This window comes from Adiantum capillus-veneris, chromosome 27 (genome assembly GCF_014529385.1).
Source record: "Adiantum capillus-veneris isolate H3 chromosome 27, ASM1452938v2, whole genome shotgun sequence".
Classification (NCBI taxonomy): Eukaryota; Viridiplantae; Streptophyta; class Polypodiopsida; order Polypodiales; family Pteridaceae; genus Adiantum; species Adiantum capillus-veneris.
Window position 1 is genome coordinate 108,445,765 of NC_140957.1, and position 14,196 is coordinate 108,459,960.

Below are 14,196 nucleotides of genomic sequence, written 5' to 3' on the forward strand. Positions count from 1 at the left end.
TGCAGGAGATGACATTTTGGGCCATTCTTCTTGATCTATTTTTTGCCCTATTAAGTGCACCGCATTCTAAAACCCGATTGAAAGCCAAAAACTCCCATTTGGCAGACTCACCGAGGCGAACAAACTAGTACGGAACCGACCCCCGGGAAAACTTAAACTGCTAATATCTTGGCAACCAGAGCTCTGATTTCCAATCTGAAAAGACCGTCGTTCTCTACAAGACAAGCACTTCAGGCCCACGCATTCGCTTCATCCCTAATCCCTCATCTACGATTGTCCAATCCGGTACAGATCTGCAATCAATCTCAGCCTCAAACTGACATAACTTCTTCATCGTAGCTCAGACTGATGAGCCGTAAAGACAGGCCCATAGAGAACCTTGAGCTCTATAGTTCTAGGCCATAAACTTCCATTTCTTATCACTTCAAATTTATCCACTTTTAGCATTAAAAAAAAATAAGTTGTAGCCCCTTAAAGCCGCATCTGGCATACATTAAGCATATAGCCTGTTAACAAGCCCTGATCATTGCTTAATAAATTTGTAGGCTTCAAATAAGCTTAGCTTACATTTCTTTTCTCTTATTACCATCATGGAAGCCGAGCTACACGACACTGCCATGTGCCATTCGACTTAATAGTCACCAAATCCTTCCACTGAAAGCACACCTCCATTCCTTTGGTCACTGATGATAAAAGGAATCTGGGTTTGACTAAAAATCCAATGGAAGATTTTAAAATTTTCTTTATCAACCTGTATGTGAAATAAGGAACATAAAGCCAAGAACCATGCATGCAATATTTTTGTTATTATAGATTGAACCAAGTGTACCTCAAATGAACCTAGCGTCAGAATATTATTTTCGGACTGCACATTGAAATATTGTGGGTCCTCTTTGGTTATTGATGGATCCAAAGCTCTGTTCATGAGGGTAATGGTAACTCTCTCTAGCTTCCTATTCTTCAGGACCTCGCGCTCCTCCAGCTTCAAAGCAAATACTCCTCTCGACTCACATCAAAGAAGTGAACTGCATACCTTTGCAATGCTTCAAGATCAACATAGAGGTTGTTATGCTCGTTATATTGTACCTCTCTCCTTCCCTTGCCTATAAATGTTGCTTCAATATGGAATGGTAATCCAAGTTTCTCAAACACCTCATCGTTTACGTGTTGACGTGCACCCTTTACATGTGATGGCTTTGGAAGCAATGATCCTCTCTGTAATTTATTTTGAGACTTTTTAGCTAATGCTTTGTACAGAGCCATGTATCCCATATCTGCAAGATGTCACTCTCATCAAATATTGCTTGCACTTTCATTGGATCTAGCTGATTCTCCTTCATGAAGGAGGTAAGGAGCCTCCCTTTCAATTTATCAAATTTCTACTGAGTTGTCATCTCTTCAATTGCATGTTTTGGAACTAAACGATTGTAATGCACACCGGCATTGAAACCTACTCCATTCGAGTTTGGATGTAGAAAAGTCCTGCGAAGAAAGCACCATGCATCATGCTCAATAATAAGAAAATGTAAAGCATATATATGATACAAAAGCAGAAGCAAAGTTCGAGTTACCTTAAAGCTCATATTCATTTTTTCAGGCCACCACTATCAATCTTCATATTCCTCTGCTACATAGATATTGTTTTCTTTTTCAACTCCCAAGCACGGTGTCTTTCAGGCGCAAACTTGTGATCTGCTTCTCAAGGCTTTGGATTGTCTCTCTATTTGATGAAATCTTTTGAGCACATGCTTCATTAAGTTTCTTCTACTGCATGTTCTCCATCACTAGGAGGTTATTTGCTTTTCTGCATTCAATCCTCGCATTTCCAAATGTTCAGTGTATCCCAGTAGCCCATCCTTGCCATCACCTGTGAAATGTAAAAGTTTAGTGATATTAGCAAAGGGAGGTGGAGCATTGGTTGTAGGATCCTTTGGGTAGATAGACCCATCGATCCACAAATCCAAATGATGTTCCTTGTTTTTCCTTCTAAGTTCTTTCTTCAGTTGGAATAAGAAAGACTCCTTCCTATGTTTCTACAATGGTGCGTACGCTTGCAATACATCAACATGAAGATGATGTGTGTTCTTTCTTCGGGTAAGTGTTGAAGATGAAGGGGTTGAGGATTGCAAGTTCAAATTGATGTTTTCATTAGGAAAAGAAATGTAGTCTATTCCTATGACTAACGAAATATCTCAAGTTTTGGCAGCAAAAGTTTGGAAGCTTGTGTTTGAAATCATTGCAGTCCCATGTTTAGAGTTGATAGAGTTCTTGTATTTTATGTTTTTGGAGGGAATGCTTGTAAATTGGTGTTTCAAATCATTAGTCATACGGTTATTTAGATTACTGACAAGAGAACGAAGGACAAGAAAAGAAGACGGAGGCTACCTAACAATGAATGTCATTTTGGTTGTTTCTTGGTGCAAAAAAAACATCGCCTAAAATATACTATCTAGCATTTTTATTTTCTCTCTCTAAGATGACGTGGAACTTCTTACAGCGCCCAAACGTGAGTCTAAAGTTCTCCTAATGCCTCATCGATGCCATTGCTAATTAAGTAAGAGCATGGTGTGGCCGTGGCAGCTATTTCTATGATCCTTGCAATTTGATCTAATGCCTCGTTGTAGAGATGAATGGAATATTCTTGAGTTAAAGCTCCCATCTTCTTATTATGCTGACACCACTTCCTAAAATGCCCATTAAGGTGGTCCTTTTGACAATTCCCTTGGAAAATGCATATGATCTCTATGTAGCAGACAGCTTTTTATGGAATTTGTGTGAAATAGCAAGATTTCTTCTTACTTATTTGACAAGATACTAGGTCAAGAAATTTACTAATGGGGGTACTTAAAGGCCCCCAAGTAAGTATATAGATACATTTGTCCCCCATTGTAAAATCATCTAATTCATTGCCAAGTTGGTTGGTTTAACAAAATCTCTTTGTCTTTCTTTCTCTGTGCATTCTCTCCCCAACTTTAGGCTTTTGCTTCGTCAACTTTGACATGGTATTATAGCATTTTGTTGTTTGATTGTGGGAAAAAGAAGTAGAGTGATAAAGAGAAGGTGGGGCCGTTTCTAAAGCTCTTGAAAAGCAAGGCGAGGCCTTGAGTTTTCCTCTCGGTGCTTTGTGTTTTAAAATGTGAAAAGAAAGTAGCATTTTTCATCGGTGTTTTTTTTTTGAGCTATGTTTTGAAACATGGTGGCAGGGCAAGCTGCTTTGGTACCTCTGAACCAGAGTGTTTTCAAGTGCTACATTTTGAGAGGGCTTATGTGACCAAAGTTTTTGGTGTCAAAGGCCTCTCTACTGAGTGTTTAAGATGCTTCTTACTATAACCAGTTTTTTGAAACGCTTGGGACGTCATCAGACTGGTTTTCTTCCTACAAGGTGGATCCACGTACTGCATTTTGAAACAATGGTCAAATTCCTAGGCGACTTGGTTTTGGTCAAGTTTTGTGGGTGGCCATCGATTGCATTTTGAAACCCAAGGTGGAAGGCAGACTCCACGGGAAAATCGTTCTGGAGCATCTCCAAAATCTTGATAGAGAATGTGCCTACAAAGAGTACCTTGATCAACTAATGGCTATGGAAAGTGAATTGACTAGTCAGTTAGCTGCCTTAGTACTTACGGAGTTGCATGAGGAGTACATGATGGTGGTCAAGGTACTACGTTTGCAATTCACAAAGGAAAAGTTGGGTTTGGATGATCTCATCCCTTTTCTCGATGAGAAGGAAGTTGTCTTAGTCTCCCAAGGTAAGGTTTGAGTTTTGGAAAAGGACAAAGGGAAAGGCAAGCTTGTCGAGAACAACAGTTACCATAATTCTAGGTAAGAGAGTGAGATGGGTGCACATTGTAGTGGCCATAGTTCCCTCCATTCCAATTGTCTAGCTCAATGGTGGTTGCCCACAATATGCTTCAATCACAGAGCTGCATGTAAGCAGCAAAAGGGGGGCAATCAGAGCTCCTAAAAATCTTTAAATTTCAGCCAGTCTCAAATCCTTCTTGCAAAAATTTGAGGTGGACATTTTTTTATTTGAACAAATATTGGATAAGGTGAAGACATAACTTGATTTCAAGAGTCGTTGAACAAATCTAGCCTACTATGATTGTTCCTACGATATTATATCTTAATCCTCTCTCTCTCTCTCTCTCTCTCTCTCTCTCTCTCTCACACACACACACACACACACACACACACACACATGTAGTGTCCAAGAAAAACCTTTATAAAAATCCCTTGAAAACAATGCTCAAGCAAAAATATCAATCAGTGCTCAGCATACGATTGCAAAGCTTCCAACAGTTGCCACCTTGTGTGACACGCTATGTGGAAGCATGCAAGTTTTCTTCTATGGACACTCAAGCCATGGTATGCCAACTCAGACGTGATTGACGGTCGCGTCAGACTTCACCCTAAGCTGAGACACACTTTTTTCTAACATTACTCAAAGTCTCGCTTTTTTTTTTTTGCAATGCTCTTCTTGTCCTCCTCCTCTTTCTCTCTCTCTCTCTCTCTCTCTCTCACACACACACACACACACACACACACACACACACACGCACGCACGCATTAATAATAGCAGGGTCATGTGCGTGATAAGTCTGAAAAGAGCAAAATGAGGAAATTTAAAATGGCCATCCCCTACAACGTGACTGAGTGGTGAGCAAAGAGTTGACTCAATAAGGAAAGTGGAACTTGGGATGCAAGACGCTGAGAGCCCGACTCAGAGTCACAGCTCCTCTTGCACGCTCTCTGGGCCCTGTTTCTCTCTCGCTCACCCTTTCCAGGACTTGCATCTCTCTCTCTCTCTCTCTGCCCCATCCGAGGCCACTGCGTTTTAAAATGGAGTGGGTTTGGGGGCATTCAAACCCACTGCGTTTCAAAACACAATGGTCTCGGATGGGGGGCGCATGGGGGAGGAGGCGAGAAGAGACTAACCTTGGTGAACTTGCATGCCTTTAATGCATTTGGAAACTTGATCTGCAAGAGCAATAAATGATGCATAACGTAAGGGGAGCTCTTTTGGGCGGCTCAATAGAGCATACAATAGACGTTTGAATCAGTGTATGATGAACTTCAGATGCAAACAATATGCTATCTATGCGATGTAGATAACGATGCTTGATTCTAAAGAGCTTTAGGATGGTCAGCGGTGGTTTCTCACCAAGTTTAAAGCATAGGTGTGGTGTGTCCAACCCCAGTGCAGGAGGAATATAGCAGAGAGAGAGAGAGAGAGTCTTGTCATCTGGCTGCATGTTGGACAATGGAAGGCCATATTAGACCATGATGACAATGGTAGACGACCTCAAAACCCTTTCTAATTTCCTCTCATTTAGCCTAAACTCATTGCCCAAGACAATATAAGCACAATTTGCACACAAGTTGGTAGAAAATGGGTGAGGAGCGTGTTGGTGCTACTCGATTGGTTGATGGGTCAAAATTTGAACCCAACGCTAGAAAATGGCACCCAATGTCTCATTCATGAGTCCAGCTAATGTTCCTCTAATTTCGAGTTGAAACTAAATTATCACACCATCTAGCTAGGCTCAAAATGAAATTATGCCACCATCAAGCCTCAGTGTAACTTATTGTTATGGGCAGTCTGAATGGTGCCTAAGGCTACAGTAATTGTGATTAAAAAAATGAATAAAGGGACTGCAAGCTTTGCAAGTTTTTTATTTCATAATTTCCATCAACATTGACAAGAGTCCATATCATGACTTCTAAGAGCTTGCAAAACATTGACCAAGATATGTTCACAAAAGGATATGGGTAGCTGTGAGTGTTGATCTTGCTTGCATACCCTTGATCTCAATGTTGTTGCCCTCAAGGAGCTTGCACGCAACCTGAAGCACAACTGCAACATTTCTCTCCCTTGATATTGTATTTACTTGCCAAAGAAGATAATCTGTGTTTTTATTGCCCTACAAGAAAAAGAGAGGCTCGTCCTATATGCTTTCAAAAGTACACAATATTGAAATACTATAAAAAGGAATACGCGGGTGCCAAGTGTAGAGAGAGAGATTGGCAAAACCCACAAGAAAAAGAAATAGCAAATATAATTCCATTATCCTTGCAATGAACAACAAGCTTTCTGAATCAAGCTTCTTCTAAGTGGCCTATTGGACTACAAAGAGTGCTAAGTAGGTTGCTGACCTTCATATCACCTTACTAGATATGTGGTCTTTAAGCGACTAGCTACTTCAAGGTACAATAAACTAAGTGCAATATTTGTGAATGCAACAATACCTACAATACCCTCATCTATTTTTGGCTTTCTTAAGAGTAGAGTTGGGTTAGACATACTTTCAATGTTTTGAGTGATGATTGAGACATACCTTAAATGTTATTTCAATCTTAAAATAATAAATGAATATTTTTATTTCACCTTTCATTTCACATCGACATGCCTTTACTTTTCATGCATTCTATTGTTCTAGAATCTTAAAGTGAAGCTTCACCTTGCATAATTCTAGTAAATTCTATAGATACACACACATATTGATGAGTTCTTTTTATTTCACATCACATGGCTTGATTTTTCTCGCATTCTATAAATTAATTATAGTCAATATTCGAGAAAGTCTCTTTTATTAAGCATCCGTTGGTCGAATTTCCTCCTCACAAAGAAGCGAACCGCATATACTTGCATAAATTTTGCAAGATTTTTTAACTATTTTTTCCATATTTCATCGTTTTTCTTCCCTTTACCATGGTTTTCACAACCGGTTAGTCTCGATTTTCAACCGGCTCAAGGCTAAGCTGACTCAATTCTTTCCCGAACACTATTTTCAGCTAAACTCAACCTAATGACGTTATCGCTTTCTTTCTTTGTTTAGAAAGCCACAGTGACCCTTTCACTTGTTTTGGAATTATAAGGAAAATATGGAGCTTCCTCAATTTTAGCGCTCGTTTCTTCTGCCTTCCTTTCAAGAGGAAATAATAATAATTATGATGGTCATCATTCGTGGTACAATATGGTTACAAGCATAGCTAAAGATGGATCAAATATTGATGTCGAAGATGGAAAGCAAATACAAAGAGAAAGAGGGGCTGAACCATGTTCGATACAAATCATAGCTATAAAGGCTGCAGCTCGTCAGCCGAAAGAAACCAAGCTACAGGCCCGCTATACCAGCCTTGCAACGATCTCAGCGTTTGCATACGAGCAGACTTTGCCTCTACGATTTGACCCACCTTGGAGAAGACAGCAACAAAACTCCACAACCCTTTGTACGAGCATATGCCCATGACGGAAACTATCACCACTCATTGTTCCCAAACACGCACAACCAAGCTCATTATTTCTGGCTTTTGCAATGGCAGAAAATATCTTAACACCCTTAAGAATCGTTTTTGCTTTGGGAATTTGCATTGCCTGGATTCCATCGACCTTGCCCAATATGCTGATGCAACTCTTTCTGTTCAAGTTCATCTCTGAACGAGAAATTTCATCGAGAGGAAGAGGACATCCCTCTTCCTTTACCAGCTTTAGCGCCTCCAGAAGACTAGGAAGATGATGCAAAAATGGGTGCTTTGACCCAGAAAACCAGTAGCCGATGATGCTAAGAACTTTGCCTAGCAACAGAATATAGCCCAAGGCCCTCTTTTTCAGAGTGGTAGCAGTGATTCCTGTATAATATAATCTCGCACAACAAAAACATCTCTGTAGAGCGCTGACTTGCTGAACCACCTTTGATGACATAGCCAAAACATGCTCTTTTGACAGGGACATCACCAAAAATGCCCCCAATCGTAGAACATGGGCAGGAAGGTTGCTGGCGACACTGCCCTGGATGACGAAGCCCGCTCGGATACCAATTGTTGGGTACCACCTACGATTTGATGATTATTTTCTTTCTTGTATCTGAAAAACATAACAAACACCTTTTTATTAAAAACTCTCATATCTGCAAAAAAACATGACACACACACACACACAATTATTAAAAATCTCGCTGGTTCCAATATTGAAATTGGAATGTTATACCAGTTGCCATCTTTATACCACTATGTATGTGTAAAGTGAAGCCATTGCATTGAGTGTAACTCCCCAATATGTGCTCAAGACTGTGAAACATACGTAAATATACCTGCACCAAAACAGATATCAACCGACGTAAGACATATGATACCATAGTTGTAAATTCATAGACAATACAGTCAAAAGACCAGCTTACTTTGGAGAGAAAACACTCCATATGAAGAGGTGACCTTGCATGAGAAGCATCACCAGAGTAAATGACACAAGAATCACAGAGCTCAGCAGTAAAGGGACGCTACAAGAAAGGACAATTGCCTTCAGAAGAGAATTTCCTTTGTTACCATGAGCGTCTTCCACAGAAGTATCGACTTCAGTCAAAGAAATCATCACCAACACTCCCAACATGTACAGAAGTGGCGCTGCATACGTTATAACAAATGCCAGCAAGCCAGACAAGAAGATTGAATGTTGGCTGAGCCCCTGCATAAAGAGAGTAACAAGCTTGTATTACAGACTGGTGACTTCTATATGAAGGGTCACAATGTTCTCTCGGTGCATACAATGTAAGCTCCAGCAACATCGACAGTCGCAAGTGTATTGGTGTTCCCCATTCCAAAATGCCCTGAATACCCCATTACGTATAACGTTACAAGCTACAAGCAACAATGTGAGATGTCTTAGCAAAGAAATCATGGAAAAACCAAGAAAGGTTCGCTTCATAACACTGGCCAGATCAATGAGACATGTTTCAGCTTTCGAGCAAATGGAAATAACAACAGCATACTTATAAGATGTCTTACTTTCACCCAAAGATCCAAGGTAGAGCCAGATAGGTTGAAGAAGACCAAACAGCTGATGAGTTGAAGTAAAAGTAGCAGGACCGGAACTGAATTAACAGGTTGTTGAAGAAGCAGCTGTAGCAAGCACCAACATGAGATTGAAACTTTTCCAATGAAATTTACGGATGCCAGCCAACAATCTCTTGAAGCACTCTTTTCAGGATATGCAATATTCAAACGCCTTGTTCTTGTTCTAAAGGAAAGCGGGGAAAGGAGGAAAACAGCAAGGGCAGTGCCACCTAGTACGGTGTACACTAGTTGTGCTATTGTGATAGAGCATTGATCACCATGGCCTACAGTACCTTCACATGTCCTCAAATTGTACAATTCAATCAGAAAGGCTACAATGATTAAAACTCCTGCTACAATTTGTTGCATCACGATGTGCGGCCTTTGTTCCAGGACCAGCCAACAGCAAGTAATGACAACCACAGTAAGTGACATCACATGGCATGCTGGAAGTGCAGATGGACCAGATTGTTCCAACCACTTGGAAATGTCCGGAAGATGAGCCCAGTTTACACCACCTCGATGCCAACCCCGCAATAGTCTAGCACTTACTAGAACTACGAGCGCAGCAAAGGCCTGAATTAAAAACTTCCAGTGATAAGTACTGGAAGTGCTCTCTTTAAGCGCATCTCTACGACTTCCTCGACTCAGGTATCTGCTTGCACTAGGTGATATATTGCACAACAGCCCCCAACTGCGGCGTTCTACAGCTCGGCAACTCCACCAATTCTTAAAAGTTCCACGAAGGAATAAGCACCACAAGGTTACCAGAAGAAAATGCAAAGTAAACTGCTCCTCTTCTACTAAAGAGCTGGAACTGAAGCTTAATGCATGTCCGAAAACTCCAAAAAATGCAATCCAGTTTTCAGGCTTGAAACTCCAAAATCTCATGCTTTTTGAGGCACTCCACTCTCCCAAGTTTATTGACAAAGACACGCCTAGGAAGAAAACTGCTGAAAGGAAGATGAGGCAAACACCATTGAAAATGAGCAATGAATTTTTCTGTTTCAAACAAAAAATGACAATCAGTAATTAACTGAGAGGGCGTGAGCAGACAGGATGATAAGCCACAGACAACTTACCTCAGTAGTTCCTCTTGCTAGCCAATCTGAAGCTGCACGAAGGAACAAGAGATAAGCCTTTGAAACGGCCTCCCAGTCTGCAGAAATGCAACTTACATTTTTCCTAAGCAATCCAACAAGAAAGCATCAGAGAGTGGAATAAGGCTAAACACGCACACACAATTGTAAGGTCAGAAAGGTCTAAACACTATCTTCAAACACAAACATCAATATTCATTTTGTCCAAAGAAGTGAAACAGCAATCACCTTTCTCATGCCTAGCCTGGACGATAGTAAGAATATCCATACTCAGAACATTTGTGCCCAAAGAGTAGGTGCATGAGCTTGTTTCTTATAAGAAAAAACACCAAGGAAAAGGCTAGGTGATATTTATTAGCACAATGGCTACTTTTCAAGGGTTCTTAGGATTTGGCTATTTTACCAAAACCGTTTGTCAAAAGATTAACTAGGAACCTCCAAAAAATTTGTGGTTTTGGGAGATAATTCACCAGGAGTGACACTTTACCGTCATTTTTAACAAAAATTTCAAATGATTCACCCCAAATCTTATACTCATATATTTATTGTTACGATATATTTGCCAACCTATCTACACTTAGAAATCCTTGAGTAACTATACTGGAAGTAAAACACCATGTCTCTTCCCTTGCCTGAGCTATATCCATAGCCAGAGGTTCCATGATGAACAAGGAAGAGTAGAATCGGAGGCAATAAATAAGATTGTATCCATCTCCGTCTGAGACCCCAGTCTCCAGATTATCGATAAGGGATATCTCCCAAAAAACCTGAAAGAAATCCTTGTTCATATGATCAGCCTTGGCAATCAACGAATCCAACTAGAGACCAAGTGGATCCCTGCAAGATGCCCATCTTCCTCCCCACATGATATTGGCACAGGCAGAAGAGTTATTACGCACAAGTAGCAGGACCCCTACCAGACCCGCATGTGAATGTTTCCTGGGTGATGTGCTAGTCATGGGACTCGTTCTTCTTTTGTGCTATTAACACATCCATTTCCACATAAAATAGAAAAGGTGACATACTAGAGAAAATAAGTTCTATTGTAGCTACATAAGTACCTGTTGCACGACTCTCTCCAACTTGCATGCAGATTCTTCGCAGTGCTGAATAAATGACAGAAGTCTATGATCTTCCCATCACCATTAGTTTCATGCATTGACACTTCTCCAGAGCAGATGGAACTTATGCATTGTACTCGGGGGTATCGAACCTTGAGCAACTTCAAAATTTGCCAAGAATTGACTTCCAGAACCCGAAGTCTTTCAGCTGCTGTTCTGCCACAATAGGTGAAGATTTTAAGCTTACGGTAGGGCACTTAAACATCTTGATGTTTATGTGATTGCAGCAGAGTTACTCCAAGTGCACATTCTTGTCAACCCTCACTATGTTCAGTCTTCCAACCCAACCAGCAGTAGCGGCAGGTGTCAAAGACCACAAATCATGTGCTCAAAGCAGTCTTTCCTGCTGTTGGACTCCTAGTGAATTTGTAACACGTGCAATCCATAGTGAACATCTCTTAAATCTTACCAGGAAGAGTGTCAAAGAGCTGAGGAAGCAACACTCCAACACTGTTCTTTGGAATCGGTACTCCAAGCAGCAATGCTAATGTTGGTACTATATCAACCTGTAAAGATCACACAGTTTATTTAAGTAGCTGCAATCCATATGTTCGAAGATCTCTTGTAAGGAGCACAAGCATACTTGAGAAGCTTTGTCAATATTAGGATCTGAAAAGGCCCCTTTGGACATGAAAAGTGCCAAGGCATCAGTCTCTTCATAACTTGCCCCCCCATGATTACCACCATGAGTCATGCCATGATCGCTTATGACCACCTGCATTTAAAATGCTGGCACACATTTAACATGGCTATACATTCACACTTCACAGGAAATGTCTTTGCAAAGAAAAGGAAACCCACACACACACACACACACACAAAAAAAGACATTTCACCTTCAATCAATAACAAGCGAATCTTATTAGCCAAACACGATTTACAGGATTACAAATTGGACTGCTTACAACTGGACAAACTATGAAGTAGTCCTATGTGTAAGGCATGCCAAACACTCGCAGACATCCTTCTCAATGTCAGCTCTCAGAGTGGAAAAAAGATCTCTAGAATTCTGAGTTGTAGGTACAATACCTCTACGACCCACATAAGGAGAAACATGTGTTTCATCTATGATCTTGTGAACAGTGGTGCTGTGACACAGAGAGCTTGATGGTGGTAAAGATCTTATCAAAAACTTAAAAGGGAGAGATGATCTCCACGTTCAGTACCTTGCCCCATATGGTTGAGAAGTCGGGATTTGCAGGATACATCTCTTGAAAACGATGCTAGCTCCTGATGACAAACCAAAGTGATAGCTGTCACTTCAGGAATATTATTGCTTCCAAATGTATGAAGACTCTCGAGGTGGAACATACACACGGAATTAGCCAACTCATTTTCTAAGCTGATCCTGTCCATTGAGTAAGGAAATATTTGCAAAGTCTGGTGGTCCATATTAATGAAAAATTCTGTTCAGAGAAGGTAGTGATATGGAGAGAGCATGAACTGCTGCTGTAAGTTTCCGTCTTACAAAGGCAATATTGCACGTCCCTCTTTGTTAAGCACTGCAAAGCTTCCTTTTGCCAAATTCTGTAAAGTGAAAGGGATCTTCTTCTTTGTAAGATCAGAAGAGATTCGAGAAGCTTCTACAAAGAAGGAAAAGACGCAAGCAAGACTTGTGTCTTATTTATTAAGGAATTTTGTGATATTTATAGAGGACGCCAAAGGATCAAGAGGATGAGAATACTGAGCTCTACAAAGCGCAGGGCATTGAGGCACTGATATTCTTCGACAACGGAGCGAAGGCCAACTTTATTTCACTAGAGGTGGCAGCACGGTTGGGAGTGAAGCCATAAGAGATGGGGCCACAAATGGATGCGACTCTAGCGGCACTTGGGCATGAGGTTGCAGTGACACCTTTGATAGGCAAGCTTCCCTTGCATTGTCAAGAGTAAGTTTGATAGGAGGACTTCTATATTCTTCCACTGGAGGGGTGTGATGTTGTCTTGGGGATACCCTGGCTCCACAAGAATAGCATTGTGGTGGATTCTCAGCCTCGACAACTACAATTGAAGAACTTAGAATATCAAGGGCAAGAATCTAGTTATTGAAGTAAACTTCCGAGGAGAGCATGTCCAACTTACATTGACGTCAGCCATTTCTAAATTAATGAAATCACAAATTTCTACTTACACCATCTTCACTAGAGAGAAGAGTGCATCTAAGAGTTCCTCCAGTTTGTCTGATTTACGAGTCAAAACGTCTAGATTTTCTTAAGTCACACAAAGATTGTTTTTTGGAAAGCCTTCCTGGTAAGGTTCCTCATAAGCAACCTGAAGATCACACCATAGATTTGGTAACAGGGAGTTTACCTCCAAACAAACCCACAGCAAAAAGATATCATGAGCCAAGTGAATGAAATTCTCACCAAGAGTTTGCCCCAACCTAATTCATCTCCCTTTTGTTCATAAGTGCTACTCGTCTATAAGAAAGATGGATCTTGGAGAATGTGCAGAGACTAAAAAGCTCTAAATAAGATCATCATCAAGCACAAGTCCCATACCCCCTATCGATGATATACTTCACAGATTACATGGTGCTACTTTCTTCAAAACAATCAATTTGAAGAGTGGATAATTTCTGTCACGGATGCGAGCTCCCAAAAAAGTTTGGAAGGTTGTAGAAGGAAGATCCTAGAAGATTCTAGAAGCTTGTATTAGACGCTTTTAGAGGATTTTTTGCATCATCGCTTATGTCAAAATCCATGTGTCATACCTCCTACGCCATGTGTCACAATGCATGTGCACCATGTGTTGACATGCATGTCATGACATTTGTCCCTCTTTAACCTCCCTAAGCACTTGTATAGATGGAGGTCTTGGGCTACAAGCCCCTACATCTTGACAACACCTGTCACGTAACACATCCAACCCTACGTGTCCGTGGACAAGCTACAGCATGACCAGGGTTCAATCAGTCAAGTCAGTCTAGAATAGGAAGTGATCTGGCACTTTTATGAGTCTGTTCGCAGACTGTGCATGATCGGTCACTTATGTTAGATGCATATCCTCCGGTTGCACGCAACATGATCATCAGCATTCCCATCAGAATCAATCAGGGGAATTTTCCAGTTCATTAAACCTATTTTCCCTATTTTTGACATTTTTCACTTATTTATTAAGTGACTTTTGTTGGGAACTAGGTAGGGC

The 14,196-nt window shown here is 40.8% G+C and overlaps 1 protein-coding gene across 7 annotated transcripts in view; it reads right to left on the minus strand.

Annotated features, from left to right (window-relative positions):
• Positions 1-6,623: 6,623 nt before the first annotated feature.
• Positions 6,624-14,196, minus strand: part of LOC147422539 (Alkaline-phosphatase-like family protein) — an 88,331-nt gene continuing 80,758 nt past the window's right edge. For 4 of the 7 annotated variants that reach the window (XM_086503029.1, XM_086503026.1, XM_086503028.1 and 1 more), the window contains exons 7-15: positions 11,634-11,765; positions 11,460-11,556; positions 10,991-11,201; positions 9,912-10,014; positions 8,782-9,831; positions 8,542-8,634; positions 8,178-8,461; positions 8,006-8,090; positions 6,624-7,864 (exon numbers count right to left, since the gene is read on the minus strand). In XM_086503029.1, coding sequence (XP_086359155.1) covers positions 7,847-7,864; positions 8,006-8,090; positions 8,178-8,461; positions 8,542-8,634; positions 8,782-9,831; positions 9,912-10,014; positions 10,991-11,201; positions 11,460-11,556; positions 11,634-11,765 — 2,073 coding nt within the window. In that variant the 3' untranslated portion in view covers positions 6,624-7,846. The remainder of the gene's footprint in view (positions 7,865-8,005; positions 8,091-8,177; positions 8,462-8,541; positions 8,635-8,781; positions 9,832-9,911; positions 10,015-10,990; positions 11,202-11,459; positions 11,557-11,633; positions 11,766-14,196) is intronic. The other 3 variants (XM_086503023.1, XM_086503027.1, XM_086503024.1) reach the window with 2 other exon arrangements.